Source organism: Aythya marila, assembly GCF_965140915.1.
Source record: "Aythya marila genome assembly, chromosome: 8".
Classification (NCBI taxonomy): Eukaryota; Metazoa; Chordata; class Aves; order Anseriformes; family Anatidae; genus Aythya; species Aythya marila.
The window spans coordinates 12,685,589-12,706,053 of record NC_139049.1 but is presented as its reverse complement, the minus strand read 5'-3'; the positions used below and the strand labels follow the sequence as shown (position 1 = coordinate 12,706,053).

General features: G+C 53.3%; 1 protein-coding gene across 1 annotated transcript in view; it reads left to right on the top strand.

Moving 5' to 3' along the window:
* Positions 1–14,210, top strand: part of PAPPA2 (pappalysin 2) — a gene marked incomplete at both ends in the record, with an annotated part of 72,349 nt that extends 58,139 nt beyond the window's left edge. Inside the window, 3 exons of the mRNA XM_082765729.1 lie at positions 39–110; positions 12,611–12,709; positions 14,136–14,210. Coding sequence (XP_082621855.1) covers positions 39–110; positions 12,611–12,709; positions 14,136–14,210 — 246 coding nt within the window. The remainder of the gene's footprint in view (positions 1–38; positions 111–12,610; positions 12,710–14,135) is intronic.
* Positions 14,211–20,465: the final 6,255 nt, after the last annotated feature.

Here is a 20,465-nt window from a genome sequence, read left to right as displayed (position 1 = left end):
CACCTCCTCTAACTGCTGTTTTCTCCTCTCCTCCTCAGCACATTGTATGCACAGGCAGGCTGCGATGGTACCCAGACCCCTCCGGCATTCACTGCATCCAGTCGTGTGAGGTGAGTCGCGGCCGGGAGCCTTCACCGCACGCTTGCTCCACATGGGGCCGGGGCTTGCAGGCCAAGCAGGAGACCAGAGCAAGCACACTTGGCAGCGCGTGGTGGAAGCAAGCTGGGTTTTCAGAGCTACCACGGACACCAGAGAGGGGGGAGGAAACTCCCCGGGCACACTGAGAGTTAGTGGGAAACCAGCCAGAAGCTTGCAGATACCACAGGCTCTCAGGTGCAACTCCTGGCTCTGCGGGCTCTGCCAGCCCACAGCCAGGTCTGGGCCAGTAGGGTGGATTCCTGGAGATGAAGGGACCAGAGGTAAGACGCCTTTCCCCATCTGCAGGAGCTGCAGGGACGAGGTGAGGTATGAGCTGGCGCGGGGCATCGTGATGTCCTGGCGTGTCAGCGGCTGGGGCGATGCTGGGGGTGAGCCTGCAGCGTGCCGCTCAGCTGCAGAGCGGGGCCAGGGCTTCAGACCGCGCTTCCTTCCTCACGCTCTTCTTGGCCAGCCCAGGAAGAAAATTCTAGCAAAAGGATTTCACTGGCAAGGGGTATCCCCAAAATGTGCACGCTGACTCCAAGCCTGAATATTTCCTTAACCAGAACTGCAGTTCTGGAGTAATATGGGTCCAGAAAAGCCCGGTGTGACTCACACGTCCAACCAAAACAAGGAGGATTTCCAACGTCGTGTGTGCAAAACAAACCGCTCCCCAAGAATCTGCAGACAAAGAATTCCTTGCAGAAATTGGTTAGCCACTCATTTCGTTTTGAATAATTACCAGGCAGGAGAAAATCATAGGCAGCCTGGAGTCAGTTCGCAGAGGAAATGAAAAATAGGCAGTCTTTGTCGAGCACTATTTGTTATTATGATTGAGGGTAAAAAAAAAAAAAAAGGGGGGGGGAATCTGGAATGTTGTATGCTGAAAATTTGGGATTTTTACCAAAAAGGAAAATGTAAATGAAGTCTGCACACCAAAAATAGCTTTGGGTTTTGCTGATTTTTTTTTTTTTCTTTTTTGGATGCATTCATTTCAATGCAAATGATCAGTTTTGCTCACTGATTCTGCCTAGCTCAGCTCTTTGTCGGCTGAACTACAGGAGAAGGGGCAGCATATACCACCATGTATGACCAGACGGTCTCAGTGCTGCAGGGGGCACGTCCCCAGGGAGGAAATGTGCTCAACAGGACATGCAGTAGTTATTTCCCAAAACTGATTGTCGTGCTGTGTCTCTCCTGTAACCCATGGGCTACTAGCTTAGGGGAATAGGCTGCTGTGTGCTAGAGAGGTGTTGGATGGTCGAGTACCATGGCTTGGTGGTGGATCCGGTATCTTGGGATCTCCGTGTCTTTCTATAGCATGCCTTTCAGCTTGGCTCTAGGGCAATGTCTTTGAAGCAGGATGGTTCTGCACCTCACCTTTGGTCTGTGTCTTCAGCAGGAGGTCCCATAAAGGATGATGGAAAAATGCCAGCCTGTTTGTGTGTGCTTTAGAGAGGGGGACTGACTACATGAATCTCACACCAAGTCTCTGTCTCACACCAAGTCTCTCCTCTCTTCTCGTTAGCCACCTAAACATGCTTGTGGCCAACACAAGCTCTTTCTGTTCCTGGATGCTTGTCATCCCCATTTACTTTTAGAAAGCAATCCCAGACAACAGTTATAGCCTACAGCTATAACAAGCAAGCCAAAATCTTGCAGTGTCCTAAGAGCAAAAAAAGAGTCCACTCTCATCTTTCCAATTGTATACTTTTCTACACCTTCTCTGTTTTCAATTATTCTTTCAACAGGAATGACCAAGCAGTACATACTCTTCCCGCTGAGATCTCACCAAAGCCCTGCAAGAAAGCCTTTGTGTGCAGGAAATCTCTCGTTTGATAGGACCCAGGAACATAGCTGTCATTTCTGCAGTTGCATCAGTCTGGCAGCTCAGAGAGATCCTGAGGTCAGCAAGTACACCCAGATCTTTCTCTGCATCCTTTGTTTCCAACTGATGAGCTCCAAGCTAACAGCAGATGTTTTACTATCAGTATAAGAGCTTGCCCTTCAATTTTACACAAGCGAATGTCATCCTGTTTCTCTCCCTAGTTCTCCAGGTCATCTAACTATTTGTCAGATAACCTGATCCTCCTCTGTGGAACAATGTCTTCTTCCTTGTTAGCAATTTCATCAGCCCAGGACTATTTTTAAGGTCACAGTCACTCACTGCAATACTAATGAAGATTCATCCTTCAGATTGTTTCTTTTGCCCTCGTGCTTTCCTTTTAGAAACAGCTCACAGTCGCCTCGTCCCTGTTCTCCTCCTCCCTTCTCATGTCTTTGATTACTCTTTTCATTGGGTTTTCTTCCACAATCTTGCAGGTCATTAAGTCTTGCTAGGCAACTTATTTTATTTTATTTTATTTTATTTTATTTTATTTTATTTTATTTTATTTTATTTTATTTTATTTTATTTTATTTTATTTTATTTTATTTTATTTTATTTTATTTTATTATTTTTAACATGGGTTTTATAGTAGTCATCATATTGCCACAAAGCACAACTATTACCTAAATTGTCTCATTCAAAGTATTTCTCTGGTGTCTATTTGGCACTAGGGAGAAGAGAGGTGTTACCAGTCCCCTCATTTGATTGGGGGAAATGCCCTGAACATCATTCCCACCTCATCTGTACTTGCTTGCACCCACATCGCCTCACTGCCCTTCGTCTCCTGCCTCCATCCTTGTGACCAAAAGCCCTGCAGATCTTGGAGGTCATTTCACTTGGGGGCCAAATTCTTGTGGGATGTGGGGACATCAGATGGCAAGAGTAGGGTAGAGATGGAATACAGCCCATTAATCTGGCTTTGCTGCATGACACCTCCCTCCCCATCCCTTATTTTTGTGTCTCCTTCATTTGCCTGCACAAGAAATGTTCTGCTTTTTTAGCTTCTCATGGTTCAGCTTTGACTTGCCAGCTGTGCAGGCCACCCTAGTCCCAGATTCCTCCTCATTTCCCTGCAATACCTCACCAGGGGTACCTCCTTTAGGAGCCCAGCCTCTGCTCTCCACTGAGCAGACAACTGCTGTTCCAGTGGCCTGTCCATGTCCCCTCAGGTCCACATCACCCCTCGGAGATGTCACTGTCTCTCCACTGACGGCAGAGAGCACGTTGGGTGAGGAAACATTCTCATTTGGCCATTTCAGCTAGGGGAGCAGCCCTACCTGGGAGGAATGCAGGCCTCCTGCCTGCTGTTCAGCCTCTTCCTGGAGGACGCACTTCAGGCTGGGGCATGGCAGTAGCCACCAAGCCCAGCCTCAACCCACCCGGCCCCACCTCACCCATCTCCCGCTGGAAATTTCAAGTCACTGTGCAGCAGCACCAGAGTGATGCTCGCTCATCATTCTCAAACTCTGGCGGCAAGACCAGCCTGCCTGCTCATCCCTCTCGCTCCTCTCCCCACCTCCTTTCTCTTTCCATTAATCTGGTCGTCCATCTGCCTCCCGGTCTCTCACTGCACCTTGCCAAGTTCCCCATCCCCGCGGCGCAGAGGCACGTAGTTGGGGATGCAAAGCCTTCCAGGAGCTCGTCAGGAATACGAGTTAGCGCTGAGCGCACTTCGCCTCTCGAGGGCCAGCGGAACATCTCATCCCCTGCCATCAGCAGAAAAACAGACGGCAGCACCAGGGGGAGAGGGAGGGGGCTTGGGGCTGGGTGGAGGAGGAGAGAAGGCTCTCCTCCCCACCATGAGCCTGGTGCTGTGCTCGGTCCATGCATGAGGGTGGCCAGTATTTGCCACATCTCTGAAAGGAGAGCATCTTCCAGTCCACGCTACTCATCAGCTCTGCACCCCTATTTCTCCCACCGTAGGGACTCCTCTCTTTTCATACTGCGGTTCCAGTGGAAAAGCTCGCTTATTTTATCATCACCATGTTTACTCAGCATTACTCACAGGATGGTGCCACCGCCACCATCCTGCTCAGAGCCACATGGGCTGCTCTCACAGCGATCAAGCAGACACAGGCAGCCAAGACCTCCTGCAACAACATTATGACCTCACCATCGGCTCTGTTCCACCATTGTGTGAAGGCAGCAAAGGGTTAATTGCAGTTTTAATTGCGGTAGGTGCCCTTTTGGGGAACAGCCGAGGGGAAGGCTGGGGGGCTCTGCCTGAGGCTGGGGCATGGCCGGAGGCTTGGCCACAAGATGGCTGCCTGGCGCGCTGGGTGCTGGCGGGTTGAGCTGCTGGGGCCTTCTCAGGTCTTCGCCACACAAGGACAAGGTCTCACTGCCCTTGCGTGTGCTACCGACTGTGTTATCATGATCATAAAATGCTAAGCTGTTCTCTCTTTCGTGGTTTTCCTGAGTAATTGCAGTGGCAATTAGGAGTTAGGGATCAAAGCGTGGTGCTGGCTGCTAGCTGTTACCGCGGTTCGTGACCCAACAGGTAGCTGAGGACCCTGAAGGATCCTTGGCCCTCCTCACCGCTATGCATAAAACCCTCCCTTGGCATGTCTGTGGCCTGGGGCCAGCATTTGTCAGCCGCAATTAACCCCTTTGAGAATGCATGCAATAGGGACGTTGGGAAGTCTCATCTAAAATCAAGGTCCCACCGTGCATTAAAGCGATGGGAGATGAGGTGTGGCACCCTGCTGGGGTGTCCTCACCATCGACGGGACCACTGTGTTCTCAGACCCTCAGGACTCTGGTTTTATGCCATGGCAAAGCTCAGCTCAGGAAAGCAGGCAGGAGCATGATGCTTGCTCTCCTGGTGCTTAGGGCAGTGAGGACTGCAGGTGACCCAGTTTCTCTGAGGAGACTCTCTGGAGCAACCAGGTATTTTAGCATGGCCAGAATATAAAGTCACCCTCTCATCCTGCTCATATCACCACTGTCTCATCTCCTATCCCCATGGGAGCATTTTGTGACTCTTCTATACAGTCTGCACTCTTCCTCTGCCTGCCACCTGACTTTGAAAATGGGGAGAGGATCCTACTGCTCTTTTTGTAAGAAAGCAAGAGGCTGTGCGACTGCTGTTCCCTCAAAGGTCTTGCCAAAGCCTAAAAGCCCGTGTGGTCCAGGTGACCAAAAAGGACTCTGTGAGTGGCCCAAGGCTCTGGTACATTCGCATATTGGTTAGTGTGTGCCATGTTGGCCTCCACATCTCCAGAGGATACAGTGAAGCAATCAAAGTGATTAAAGGGATGCCACAGCTAGGCATCTTGAAAAGACTGGGACTCTCCAGTTTGGAGAGCAGGAGGCTGCTGGAGGTTTGCCAAGTCACAGAGGTGCTGGGTAAGATGGACGCAGAACTAGGGAGCGCTGCCAGAGGCTAGCAAGGGGGTTTCAAACAGGTGAAAGAAAATATCTTGTACACAGTGAGCCCTGAACTCTGAACCTGGCTGGCAGGTGAGGCTGCAGAGGTGGGCAGTAGCTTTAAGTTCAGGAAGGGATTTAAAATATTCGAGGACATAGGATGCTTAAAGAGATACAAATAGGACCAGGCAGGGCTGTATGAGCAGGAGAGAACCTTTGTCCCCTGCACACATGTGGAGTGTGATTACAGAGATCACATTTTCTTAAGAGACAATGCAACCAGAGGGAAGCAAAGCAATCACACAGGAGCGTGGTGAAAGGGACAGGTTGCAGAGCCCCCGTCCTGCTCTCCCCTCTCTCTGCAGTGCCTTCGTGCAGCCAGGGGCACAGACAGAGGAGTGGAAAGCCACTGAAAGCACCCGCTGAAATAAAAATCAGCGAGTTGCATTGGATAATAAACAAACATCCCCGAGCGTAGCCCAGCCAACTGCTCTTCCAACACGAATATTCCCCTTCAGCTCCTTCATCCCTCTTACATTGTTTTTCTTTCTGTTTAAGATCTGTAACAAGAACTTGGCAGAAACCAGATACAAGTGGGTCAGGAGGCCCTTGTGGTTTTCAGGGCTTGTTTTCCATAACCCGTTCTATCCTGCAACATATTTTGCACGAACGGCTTGGCAGGAGATCCCCTGCCGGGCAGCAGGCGAGGTGCTGGGGCAGGGCGGCAGGCTGGTGCTCGTGGCAGGGGAAGCCCAGGCTTCCTGCGTGCGGGGACCCACCTCGGGGAGCCCCGGGCTTGCCAGGAGCACTGTCTCCACGCGGCATCTCCCTGTCCTCCCCCTTGCCTGCTCTCTGCTTCTTCTGGGCGCTTCCTCCCCCCATCTGCTGTGAGCACTGAGATCAGGGTGTAGAAAGGATAAGGGGAATCCACCCTGACCAGATCATGGACCAGATGCTTTTATTCAGGCAAAGATCTGCTCTCATGTGGTGTTCACCTACACCTACACCACCTTCCCATCCCCTCCTTCCCTCATGCCCCCGCAGGCTGTGCAGAGCCCTTTCCAGATTGCCATCTGCTGAGATGCAGGCTCTCTGAGGAGCAAGGGTCAGGGCTGAAGAAACATCCCTGGGCCCAGATGTTTGCAGGAAACCCAATGTCCACGGGATCCTCTTTGCCTGCAGCACCTCCAAATTACCAAGGCTACTGGGAGCTGGGCAGTTGCTTGCTTGCCTTGGGCACCACAGTCCAAGTGATGGCACATAGGCTGAAACCAGACAGCAGGGTGCCTCCTTTCAGCCCATCCCTTCTTCCTTCAAGTATTCCTTCGAGTACATGGAGTGCTCTTTCTCAAGCAGCCAGCCTCTGTTTTCTTTATGAGGCGTGGGCCGCAGGATGCCAGAACTGGAGCAGATTTTCCTGAAGACCTGAGAAGGTGATGAAAGCAGCCTGCATGTTGTGCTGATAAGGAATGGCTCAAGGACACCAGCAAACTCAGAAACAACTGGTGTTTCTCTGTTTTGCTTTCTGGCTGTGTCAGAGGTGTTGGGGCGGGTCTGTGACTTCTCCAAGCAAGCCATCCTGTAGGCACGTGGCTCCGAGGGACAGCTGTGACAGTTCAAAAGCAGCACAGAAACTAGGTAGTGCAGAAATATTGGGTCAAGTGCTGGGTCTGCAGGAATTTCTCTTTCCTCTTCCTCGAGCCACTTGTCCCAGGTGCTTCTTGCCAAATTTCTCGATCTCTCCTCTCTAGAGTTCTCTTTCCCTGGGTGAAGTCAGCCAGGTAGCACTTGCTTGCTGTTTGAAGTGGCCCAGAGCAGTGAGGCATCCCAAAAAAAAAACTTTTGAGCTGTTGCCAGCTCTGTTCCCTCTCTGTCCCTCCCTGTGTTTTTCAGAGCTGATTTCCTCCTTGCGTGCTGGAGAGCCTCAGGAAAGAGAGAGGGAAAGTCAGCGTGCTTGGGGTGTTGGGGAGGGGGGAGAAAAAATAATGAAATAAAAGACACTCTGCAACAGAGAGAGGGCCAAGAAAAATATTTAATCCAAACAATGAACATTGTCATTTCCTCCCACAGTCTGCATTCCCCGTCAACTTCCCTGGGCAAGCCAGGGGAGCCAAGAATTGCCGGGCTCTCTGCCCCACCAGCGTCAGTGTGTGCAGGGAAGGGATGCGTCCTGGGGACACTGTGCTGGAGCATCCCTTTAGCTGTGGCTGTGGCTGGAGGGATTGAAAGCAGCCTGTGTTTTCTGTAAGGGAACAGTGGTTTGGAGCAATGCTGAAGGGATGGAGACAGGGATTTTTCCACAGGGGAATTTTTAGGGACCCAAGTAAAGACTGTGGGGTGGTGGATGCACAGCAGGGTTGTGTGAACCAGCCTTTAGCAAGGCCTAGGGCACCCTTCATGTCCTCCAAGAGACATCCTGAAATAGCAGAGCTCTCTGAAGCACCTTGCCTGGGGACTGTGGTGGCCCAGGTCTTGTGCAGCCTCCTTGTGCTCACCATCCTCCTCCGTGCAGCAGCTTTCGCATATGTGCTGTGAGATCTGCGGCTGTCCCCGAGGGGAGCAAGTCCCTCATGGAGGCTTATCACTTAGTCACATCCCTGTGTCCCTTGTTGCACCATCTCCCTTCGATCTTCTCCAGTCTTCCCACCCAAGCCCTGGCAGACACTCACGCCACAAGAGCAGAAACAGCAGCGATGAAGCTGATGCACAAGGTGTGGGGCCGAGAGCATCAGCAGCTTTTCCAGGGCTGGTCCCCGTGCCAAAATGATGCTCGTCCAGGGCTGCTTTGAAAGCTACAGCTTTCCAGAGAGGCACCTGTGTGGTGGCATGTGGCCATCCTGGCATGTACGTTGTCCGAGGCCTTCCACATCAAAGCCCAAAATACTGATGCCCAAAGTGAAGGACGTGAGGACCTGTGTTTCCTCTCTGGATGGGATCACCATGGCTGCAAAGCCCAGGACCTGGAGGCTGGGGGAAAACATTTTGCTTACTGAGGCTGGATTAATCCCCAAAAATGGGGATCTGGGCTTTTTCTAGCTAGGGGCAGACTGAAATCACAAGCATTTTCCACAGCAGTGCAGTAGAGCTGTTCAGTACATAATTGGCCAGGTGTATGCTGCACTTTTTTTTTTTTTAAACTTATTTTTTCAACCTTCCTCTGAAGCATCTGGAATGGGTCATTGCCAAAAGCAAGGTACTGGGGCTTCAGGTCTGCTCAACCAGAGCAAAACCTGCGTTCCTGAGACGTGCTGTTGACCAACCGCCCATGACGCAGCACCGAAGTATGTTCAGTACTGATGGCATCTGTGGTTTATCCGCCGTGCTTCGCCGCCTTCCCCAAACCCAGCCTCTCCGGCTGTCTTGCTCACCACCATTCCTGTCACACCCTTCCAGGCTCTTTTGCAGTGAATCAACTCACTTATAAGGCGGTTTGAAGAAAGCATCTGGACCCCGTCCACCTCGCCAGTGACACTGGGGCAAGAGCCAAGGAGGTGGCCCTGGAGCTCCCTGCACTGTCAGATTTGGATCAGCCAGCCGTGGGGACAGAGCCAGTGAGTTCAGCCCCAGCCCTGGGGGCTCTGCAGGATGGAGGAAAAAGCTGTGAGCAAAACACTGGATGCGTGGTTACTATTTTTATTAGGGCAGTGCACCGCCTGGGCCCTGCAGTGCCAGATGCCGATCTCCACGTGCTAACACATGTCCTGGCGATGCTCCTGTCTGAACAAGGAAGATGGATGATATAGCCCGGTTCATGGTGGCACGCAGCCTGGCCAAACAGCTCCCTGTCACATCCTAAAACACTTACAGGTCCTTCTGGGAGTCACCAGCATGCTCCAACCTCCCTTCACCCCATGCTGGCATTGCTTCCTGCAGAGCTGCATGGCTCGAAGACTGGCTGCAGGTGTCTGTAGGTGATTCTCTCTCTCACATCACCTGTTTGTAGCTGTTTGCACTGCCCATGTCCTCCCCGGCCATGACTCTTACGAGACCTCAATGAGACTGATGCAAGTATGGACAGAGGAAAGCCAAAGCCCATGGATGTGCCCCCATAAATGAAGGGCATCCAGCAGCACCATAGTTTTCTCTTTCTGCTTGCCAAGACTGAAACCAGCTGGAGGCTCTCTGGGCAAAGCGACAGGATGCGTGGTGTCTCCCCTGGGGATCTGCTGAGAGGTGCAGCATCTCCTCGCCAGCCCGTCCCTGGTAGCTCACCTTGATCTGCTGCAGCCCTGTCAGAACTGAGACTGCCCCAGCCCATCCCGGGGCTGCGAGGAGCAGGGCTGGCGGTCCCCAACCCATGCTCCTGGCTCTCTGGAGCCTCCGGTCCAATTAGTCATTTCTTATTTTCCCCTCATATGTTTTTCCAATGTAATTCGGAGCATGAGCTGTTAAGTTTCCCCAACAAGTGTTGCCATAGGAGCCTGTATTTGTTTAGGGTGGGGTACGGGCTCCAGCGGGTTGAGGGGAGGGGGGCAATTAGCCCTAATAGGTGTAGGGAGAAAGCAAGAGCCTCTTCTTGCTCATCCTGTCCCTGCCTCTGTCCTCCCCCACCTTGCACACAAGACACAATCTGGAAATCATTTCAGACCTGTGCAGCCGGGACCGGCAATCCTCTGCAGTAATTAGATGGAAACTGCAGGAGCAGCAGGTGTTGTTTTGCCAGTGAGTCATGACACATGGAGCAAAGCTCAAGGAAAAACTCTGCCGTGAAAGCAAATCACATCCAGAGCGCGTCCCCGCCAGCAGCCAGCCCCCAGCCTGTGTCCCTGCACCTGCCAGCCCCAGCATCGCCACCCCAGCCCACCGCATCTCGGCCCAGACACGTTTGCTCACCATCCTTTGAGAGCCACTGGAGGTTTTCTTTGGAAGAAGACGAGGAGTGCGTGCCCTATTGCACTGGTGAAATCGCTCCCCAGGGTCCTCTGGGCTTCAAACAGGTGGATGTCCCCATGGAGAACCAACGCGGGGCTCAGCTGGCCAAAACCAGCAACCACCCTGCCTCTGTTCCTCAGTTTCCTCATGGGAGAAATGCCAGCAGTCCTCCTTAGCTTCCCAAGGGGCTGGGAGTGCTGGGGACTTCTGCGAGGCACGAGGTGAGAGCCATCGTGCAGAGCCCCCTCTCCCTGGGCTTAGGACGAGCTTTGCAGAGGGCTCGGCTTCAGGGCTTCGTGCATCTTCTGGCAGCTGTGCTGCTTGCCCACATCCCCTGGGAACTCAGGTGCAGTGGTTCCTGGGCTGGAAAGAGGCTTGGATGAGCAGCTGGGGGCATGAAAAGAAAACTCTACCCAGCTGCCTGGGGTAGCCCCGGGGCTGTAGGTGGCTGCAGCAGCGCTAGCGCCGACGGGTTCAGCAGGTTGCCATAACCCCTGCGCCTGTTCCCTGCACTGGGGGAGCAGAGGGGCCATGTTGGGCCCCAGCCTAGGGCTGACAAAAAGACACGTTGGTTTCCTGGTTTGGGTTCGGCTCTGGTGTGAATCAGTGGCACTGTCACCGTGCTGGCCTCAGCACGGTCGGTGCAGGCGGCCCCGGTGCGGTGACATTTCTCTGCAGGCTGCTACGTGGTTAAGCAGCACTGTGGGTGAGTGGCCACCAAAGGCCAGGGTCGGGTGTGTTCTCCTAAGCCCTGTTGTCACCTGGGGCCTCCAGACCCAGTGAAACGGGCCGGCTGCTTCCATGAGCAACGGGATGGCCAGGTTTCCACCAGGAGCCTCTCTGATGACAGCAGTCCTCCTGGAGGATGGCCACGGTTGCTGGGCCAGTAGCTACCAGCGCAGAGCGGGAGAATTATTTCATTACTAATCACCCAGCTAATGAATGGCCTCTCCGTTCTGTTAGCACATTGGGTTGTTGCTTGGCGGGGCTGATGTGGATCTGCGATAAATAAACCTCAGCTGCAGATCGTTCCTGACAGCTTTTTGCAAGTGCTCCACATGCACGCAGTTCGGCTGCACCCGTCGCACGGCCTCGTTTCACAGCCCCACTTGGCTGCTGCTCAGCTCCAGTTGCTTGTTTCTCTTCTCTGATCAGATGACTCATGTAACTAAACATAACAAAAAAAAAAAAAAGAAAAAAAGAAAAAAAGAAAGAAAATAAAGTGGATTTCTGAATGGCTGTTTGTGCCATTTAATATTTCTGGTCAGAAAGCTATTCTCTTGGAATAGCTTTCTGTTTCCACATTACTGCTGAAAGCACAGGAGGTTGCTAATGATGGGGCATTTGTCTGGGCTGCACAAGGGCAAGATGGGCACCGTTACCCCCAGGGGGCCAGATGGGGCCCCCACTGACTCTTCAGTAGGCTGATGCCGTCTCCACTCAAGCCAGAGTTGGATTTTGCCTACAGGGAGCTAGTGCTCAAAGATCCCTTCTCTTCTTCCCACCCAGACACCAGATAATAGCCGTGCAGTCCAACCTGGCAAGGTTTGGCAGAGCCATATGCTGTGGACTGGGCAAGAGCCTCCACTGGAGAGCCTAGAGGAATCAGGGGGCAATTCCCTTGGGGTAGGGCCATACCAGGAGCATTCTGGAAAAGGTTTAGTCCTTGCAACCAGCACTTGCCAGCGTTGGCTTGGCTTGGGCACAAGTGCTCCTGGGGGACTCCTGACCTTGCCAAACCTCTCTCATAGTCTAAAGGATGCTCCATTGCTCCTCATAACAGCCTCTCTGTTTTTAGCTGCCCAAGCCAGGTCACCAGGCTCAACCTCAGAGCCAAGCTCTTTGGGAAGAGGGGTGATGGAGGGAAGAGCTGGTCCAGCCTCTCACCGAGCCCTGCCCTGGCAGTGAGCACGCAGGGAGCAAGATTACAGGGGCACTGCATGAGGATAGTGTTAGAAGGTGGACGAGCAGGTGAGGTGGTGAACTCACTCCTAGGTGGGCTGCGCTGGGCTCTGTGGAGAGGTGCTGAGTAGGATGGGGTCTTGTGGCACTCAGTGGGATGGGGTCTTGTGGCACTCAGTCTGTTGCCCCCTCATGCAGTGTGGATTTACCTTCTCGTTTCCTGGCACAATTCCCTTGGGCAGAGGAAGCCCATCCCAAAGCTGCTGCCCCGTGAGCACCGTCTTCTGGTGGCCCTTGGCTTGGGGTTAGGCTGTGCATCTTGGAACAAGGCCCTGCCTCATCAGGGGCACATGGTGGCCTTGCTGAGGACCAAGGATCTCTGCTTTTGGGGGCAACCTTCCACTTCTGAATAACCCTTTCATCTATGACTCCTTTCTCTAGCCCTTCCAAGCAGATGGCTGGTGTGACACCATCAACAACCGGGCATACTGCCAGTACGACGGGGGTGACTGCTGCTCCTCCACACTGTCCTCCAGGAAGGTAAGTGCCTGGATTTAGGAGTAAGTGGTCACTGCTAGCCGTGTTGTTTGGCTTTCCTGGCTGCAGAAACTGGCCTGCAAGGCAATTCTCCCATCAACAAACCCATGATTTTAAACCAAAGCCAGCTGAAGCTGATAGACATCGGTTCCACTGATTACAGTGAGGTTTGGACCCATGCCAGTGCGACTGAGAGCTCAACCCAGCTCCCGCTGAAGCTCACAGGATTCCCTCTCATTTTGGGCAATAAGTCCCAAATAAATGATTTCCATCATAGTGCTAGTCATGGTGAGTCAGAAGTCACCTTGTATAACAGAGCAATCTCAAGGGACTTTGGCATTTGGCATGGTCTGTTGGCATCTGCTGTGGGTTGATTTTCCCTCCCAGCACTCGGGGTAAAGAAGGAGGAATAGCACAGAGCGAGCAACGCAGCGGAAGAGTTGTGCAGACCCTTCTTTGTCTCCCACCACAACCACCCCTCCCATCTAACTCGCTATCCAGTACTCACAGCCCATCCTTCCTAAACATATCCAACAGCAAAACAAACCATAGGGCACGAGATAATTTCTCACTGCAAAAATATGTGAATTTGGATCTTCTCATCTTTGTTGTGGAGCTTGAATCATTTTTCCTTTCATCACACACACATACAGAGAGAAAGGGAAAAATGAAATCCTGGGAAGATCCAGCTGAGATAGGAGAGAAAAGGCTTTACACCCAAGTGATGAGTGAAGCCTGTGTACCGGTATCACATCTCAGAGCCAGGCATGGCTCTCAAGGGTTTGAGACATCTGCATTTCTGGCCAAAATACAGGATGGGTTTGCAGTGGAAGGCAGGGGGATTCAGTCCCATGGCTCTCAGGAGACCCAGCCCCAGCTCATGACCCTCCTAGGTCCCAGCTCTCCAGCAGCATGAGTTCCTCCAAGGAGTGCAAAAGATGAGGCCGTGCTACCTCCGTGCTGTGGCTGAGCCGGGAAGAGCCAGCAGTGGGCTGAAGGACAGCACCACAGGCTCAGGCATGGACACAGCGGGCTTTCCACCATGGGTCAAAGTAAAACCCAAACCTAGACGTGCCTCACCTAGTCCAAATGGTTAACACCCACCAGGGGACAGTTCTCCCGAGGGTTTGACTTTTGGAGCACGAGACTCAAGCTGACCCCGATGGCAGAATTTGAAATGCAAATTACTGAAGAGGAAAACGCTAAGAACAAACCTCAGCTGTGGGTCGCAGCTACCACTGGGGACACCCCATGGTGGAGCTGTTTTCTGGTGGGTGTAGAGCCCAGCAGTCACCACCACACCAACATCAGCCCAAAGTCTGTCCGTACCGAGGTGGAGAAGGCTGGTGGAGCTGCAGGGCTGCTGGCAGGCCAGGGGCCTCGAAGCGGAGGCTTGCTCTGGTCTTACCTCTCCCTTGTGTCCCGCTAGGTGATCCCATTTGCTGCTGACTGTGACCAGGACGAATGCACGTGCCGTGACCCGGCGGCGGAGGAGAACCAGTAGCGGGGCCGTGGAGGACCTCTGTCGGTCAGGCGAGCGCCCGAGGAGCGAAGGGGCACCAGCAGGTGGTGGCAGGGTGCCGGGGGCAGGAGGCCTGAGGACGAGCCGGGCAGGAGGATGGCAGTGGAAGCCACGGAGCAGGTGGTGGCTGTGGAACAGGAGGCCGGGCGGTCCCATCCCCATCACCGCACCCTGCCTCACAGGCTCCTGCCCGGGACTTCGGGGTCTGGCCCGAGGGGCTCAGCGCAGGGTCCAGCACCAAGAGCCCAGACGCTGCCACGGACGTGTGTCCTGGACCGGCGTCTGAGCGTTTGTCTTTGCTCTGGATTTTGTCACTATTCACCCCCCTCCCTCTGCTGTACAGGCTTCTTTTAGCAAGGTCGAGGTAGTTGTGATCTCTGCAAATATTTAAACTTAATTATATATATATATACATATATATATATAATATATAAAAATATATATTATATTTTCTTTGCTCTTGATGAAGCTGAGAAAGGATACCCTTTGTCACACACCCATGCTGCTGTGAAGTACAAACCATTGGGAAAAGGGCAGGTCCGGGCGGGAAGAGCAGGGAATTCCCCCTCGTTTGCTGAGAGGGAGCTGGAAGGAGGACAGAGAGAGAAGCCAAACATCCCAGCCAAGCCAGGAGAGAGCTCCCAGGTGGGAGGCATGGAGGCCAGGGCCTCGAGGTGTTCTCGGTATCTGCCGAAGGCAAGTTTTGCCCTTGGGATTTGCCTGCTGCTGGTCCTGGAACAGGATTTTGAGGTTGAGAAGTGTTGCTGTACCCTGGACACACCACAGCTGGTGAGATCCAGCTAGATGAGGGATGTGACGGGCAAGCTGGAGTAACTGTGATGCTCTGAGATGAAGGAAGCTGAAGTGGCCCTTCTTTTCTTTCCCCACATCTCCAAGCATAAGCTTCAGTCAGCAGCTCTTGGGGGAGACCAGGCCATGTAGAACAGGGAGGGACAGGACCCAGATGACCTGTCAGGACACCTTGAGCATCATCTGCTGCTGCTGAGCTTCTCCTTATTGCTATCTCTGTGGCCCAGTCCATTGCACTGCACATCCAGTCAATGAGTTTCTTCCTCCTGTAGATACAAAGTGAAAATCTTCAGATTCTCTCCTCACCCCGAAAAGGCCCAGCTAGAAATTTTGCCCCCTGCCCCGAAGCTTGGTGTGGGACCCTGGGCCAGCCCCATAATGTGGCGGGCTGGGAAGGGCCCAGCTCCAGCTGGGGCTGTCACTGATGGTTTTGTGCTGCAAAGAGAAAAGGGATGGAAGGAGGAGAGCTGAGAAGGGACCCCAGAGCAGGAGCACAGAAACCCATCGGTGTCCAGGAGGCTCTGCAGCTCCAGGCTCAGGCTGGGAGGCCCAAGGCTGCTCAGCTGCATCCTCAGTGCCTGGCCTGAGCCGGTGGAGTCAGGCTCCAAGCCAGGGTTTGTCTGGTGCAGGAGCGATGGAGAGAGGGTGACACGGTGTGGAGAGACCAGGGATTTTCAAGGCATCCTTTGGCTTTTACTAGCATCCTCCTCACAGCGCTTTTTGTCAGGCATCTCCCAAAGTTATATTTGGCTGAAGGACAGGAGCAGGGGGCAGAGGCACCTGGACATCCCACCAGCACTGAAGCAGGAGATGCCGTGTCCTTCTCCAAGCCCTGAGTGCTCCCATTACCCGCTGGTCACATCATGTCCTGCCCTCACTGTGTGCCCTGGCCCAGGCAGGGATGCTCAAGGGGGTGCTGGGACCCACCTCCTCTGGACATTTCTGGTCCTGTCAAGCACAAGCAAAAACACCCCATCTTTTCACCCAAATGCACCGTCAGTTTGGCAGAGCTGCAATTGTTTGGCTTCAAGCAACTTTTCAATCAAATAATAATAATAATAATAATGAAATGGAAAAAGAAAAATAAGCTCTCTGTGAGTCTAATGCCCCATGGAAGGTGCAGCTTAGGTGTCCCATCCCACTCCATCACAGGGAAGGGGACACCCAGGGCCCCCCAGGCGCAGGCACAGCAGGAGTGGGGGACACCATGGGGACCTGGTAGCCAGGGGGTTGTGGTGGCCACACGTACACGGGATGAGGGTGACACGCAGAGGGAGATGGGAGAATTTCAAGCCTTGGCATCTTGTCACCTGCCTGATGTCAGCGTTACCTGGGCACCTATGTGTTTAGATGCTGAAATTGTACACTTTTTGCATGAAAATCCTGGTCTCGGTCATGGCTTGTCCCTGATCACCAAGGGCAGGAAGGGACGGGAGGGCTGGAGGTGCTGGCTTGGCTGGTAGAGATCTGTGCTTCTCATGGCTGAATAGCTTCTACATACCGAAATATTGTTCTTCTATAGCGACACTGAGCGGTTTTTGTCCCCTTTAGGGTTTTATTCACAACGGAGGCTGCTGCTATTTTTATTTTTTTGTATTTGATAATTATTTTTTATAAAAATCTATGAAAAATAAATAATCTTCTCATCCACCACCTCTCCTGCCTCTTTGCTTCAGCTGATGGGGTCCGGGCTGGGAACAGAGGTGGTCCGGTGGCTCCTGCACCTACCTGACCCACAGCCCTCCTCTGCCCCAAACCACGGACTCCCCCAGCACTGTCCCAGCCCACCAGGAGAAGGCCTTTTGGGTTTGGGGGGACCTCAATGCCCTCCACCAGCTGCAAGGACAATTTTGCAGCCAGGCAAGAAGGGTGACCATCACCTGTGTCTCTGTGCCGAGTGGCCTTTCACTGCTTATGCCACAAACTGGCCCACAGCAGTTGTCTTTTGATAATCAACACACCATAAAAGTAGGAAATTTGTGTGTGTGTTTGTGTATTTCATGTGCCACCTCCCTGGGGGCGGGGAGCACAGGATGGCTCACATCAGTGCCCAACAGGCCAAGTGGCACCCTGGCAAGAGAGTTAAAACAAAAAACAATAAGAAAGGTGCTTAATAATTTTAGAAAGCCTTATATTAATTTAATTTTTAACAACCATTTATTCTTTGCACATACAGACAAAGAGCCCTGCATGAGGTGGGTGGCACCATGGTGATGGGCTCCAGTTCTGCCATCAGATGGTGGTGAGCCCAAGGGATGCCAGTGACTTCAGCACCCACCATCGTGGAGTGTAACGGGGACCAGGACAAGCTATTGCCACAGTGCCAGCTGAGCCCAGTCCCATGGATGTCCCCAAATCCCACAAACATCCTGTGTCCCCAAGACAGGGGACATCCACAGATGGTGGCCACATCCCGACCAGGGCCAGCCCCTTTGGTCATGTCCTAGGGGCTCCAGGATGGTTTGTTCAGAGGAAATATTGCTTTTTGTAGACTTTAAGGAAAAGAGCTTCCAGGGCTTCTCTTTCCCATTGCCAATGTGACTATTCCAAACCTCTCCCCCCATCAGACCAGGGCTGTAGCCCACAAGGCAATGTCCCCCTGTCCAGACACTGGCTCTCAGCGCTCACCTGCCCCAGTGCGGGGTGGTCCCCAGGGAGCCCCTGCACCCTCTGGCAGCTCCGCGGCAGGGTTTGAGCAGCCCAAACCCGAGCTAGGAGCTGTTTGTCTTTCCTCCACCGCACGCCTCCCTTGCAGACGCCGGAGAAGGTGAGTCACGGCCGAGCGAGCGGAAAGGTCGGGCAGGACTGGAAAACACAAGCGACGGCAGTGGGCTGGGGGGCTGATGGATGCCGTGGGGCAGCGCCGAGGCTACAGAAGGCAACAACATCCCAAATTTCCTCCTGGCATGAGCATGTCACCGGCCCCAGCCCCAGAGAGGGGCAATGGGAAGAGGACATGCAAGGAGGAGCCCCTCGCCCTGGCTGCGTGCTGGGTGAGCCCTGCTCCATCACCAGACACCTGGGGGGGCGAGGGCGGCTCGGTGCTGTCGAACACCCGTCCCCTTGTCACCACAGCCCGGGTGTGTGGGGCCCTTCCTTCTGCCGGCAATTGGAGCCAGATGTGCTGATGGAAACAAGCTGAGCCGCCTGGGCTCATGCTGCTGCTGGAAGGCAGGGAGGCCACGGCAAGCCCTGGGGGTGCCGGGTGTGGGGACACAGCAGGGCTGCCTCCAGCACTGCCCTTCACAGCACACCCAGGGGGGTCTGGGGTGCTCCTGTTGGGGATGCTCACCCCATCCTGAGCGTCCCTCTGTATTATCTTCTATCTGTCACGTCCCTTGTCCTGCCTTTATATCCTGCTCCCTCTCCTCCTCCAGCAGCCACACGCCTCCCCCTGGTGAGCACCAGCCCCTCCTTCGCTCCTGGTCTTTGCAGGAAGCCTCTTGCTGCTCCCCGGAGGAGGAACAGCAGTTCCCAGTGACACCCGATGTCCCCAGAGCACAGATTCCCACCAGAACCAGATTTTTATGGAGGACAATTCATTAAGAGGCCCCACAGCCTCAAGCATGGGAGGGAGCCACCAAGCAACCAGCACTCCAGCTGTGGGGCTTGCACTTAAAACAAAACAGGGCCAATGTCTAGGGCAGTAGCCAAGTGAAGAGCAGTTTTTCCATCCCATCCCATCCCCTCCTTCCCACCAACCACCCAGCCTCGAAGCAAGAGAGCCAGGCCCACGCGTCCCCAAGACAAGGGGGACATGCAGTCGAGCAGGGTGGTGGCTCTTCCAGATACACAGACTGGGTTTTTGGAAGCTTTGGCAGCAGTTGGGATGCCCAAGGAGTCCATGCTGAACTTACAAAATGAGGTGGTTACTGGCACCGTGGGGACATGGTGTCTTGCGTGAGGGCTGCAGTGCTGGGATGTTACCCATGCCTGCTCTAAAATGAAGAAATCCCTGCAAGCACCTCCTTGTAGAGGGTAAATAAAGTCTGCTGGCCAACAGCAGCCTTTCCAACACACACACACGGAGCTGAATGGCACTTAAACCAGCAGATTTTCATCATTTTAGAACGCCAAAATCAGGGAATCACACCTGCATGTTTCTGGGGAGCTGGGAGACAAAGGTGGGAACAAGGCTGGGGCTGTGCCTACCCCCTCTCCAGGCCCTAATGCTGCCTTTCCCTTCAGCTGGTGGTGCATCCTTTACAGCCCATTTTGCCCTGTTGGGGGTGACTTTCTCCCCCGGCTTTCACATCAGGATCTTCCAACACAGCAGTTCATGCCTGTGACCCCATCTCACTGCCATGCAGCCTCTCTCCTCCTCTTCCTCCTCTTTCTCTTCCTCCTCCTCCTTCACAGGTCATTGTGCAACAAGCTGGTGGCAGCCACAGCAGTGAGCTGCATGGAAAATAGTAGAAGGAAAGTATCGGGTGTATTTTTAACTTATTTTCCTGCAATTTAGCAGTGGGAAGAGAGAAAAAAAATCAATTTGTTCCATGAGGCGGAATGAAGTCTGGTTTCCTATGGATTTGTGCTCCATAGCCCCTAAATCCCCCCTCTCCCATATCCTGCCAGGCGTCCTGTCTGCGCTCACAGCAATCCCCAGCCGCCCCCGGGTCTCCCACCTCCTGGCAGGGCTGGTGGCAACATGCAGCAGACCAGGGGAAGGGCCCTGCCGCCACCAGTGTGCTGCCTCTGGATGCTCAATTGCACTGTAAGTGAATTTTAAGGCATCCTTTACGTCTCCCACACCTGCTCAGGCACCGCTTTTTGCATCGCTTGTAGGCAGCTGATGTTCTCAATGCTGCTGCTCCTCTGCCAGGGGTCTGCCAAGTGGGGCAGGGGGTGGTGGACCACCAGACCGCATGGTCCCATCCACCTGCTATCTGAAAACAGGCTAAAAGGCATTTTTGGGGAATCCATTCCCAAATTCCCAGCATCCATGGAGATTTGCGAAGCAAAGCCCCTTGCTGAGGGTGTGTTAACACCGCCCACCCCCCAAACCCAAAGGGATCTGGACCTTCCTGTGCCGGTGGAGCAGGTGAGGGTAACCGAGGCGAGGCTCCTTCCGTGCTTTGGGACTTGGCTAACCTGCTGGGCAGACGGGCTAATGCTGAACTCATGTGAAGAGGCAAAGAGTTCAAAGCCTTGGAGCTTTTCATCCGCTCCCAAGAGATGACATCAGCTGGACCAAAACTGCAAACAAACATCCCAGATTGCCAGAGCCACGGATTACTAACAGCTCCATTTAATAGTCGGTTAAATTATCATCTGGAGTTGTACATAGTGCTAGTGACTTTGTTGTTGTTGTTGTTCTTTAAAACCTTTTTTTTTTTTTTTTTTTTTTTTAAGTAATCTGGAAGGGTTTTGCATTTCTTGCCATGTGGCTGTCCAACCCTAGAGCACCCTACTTTCAATCTACAGTAG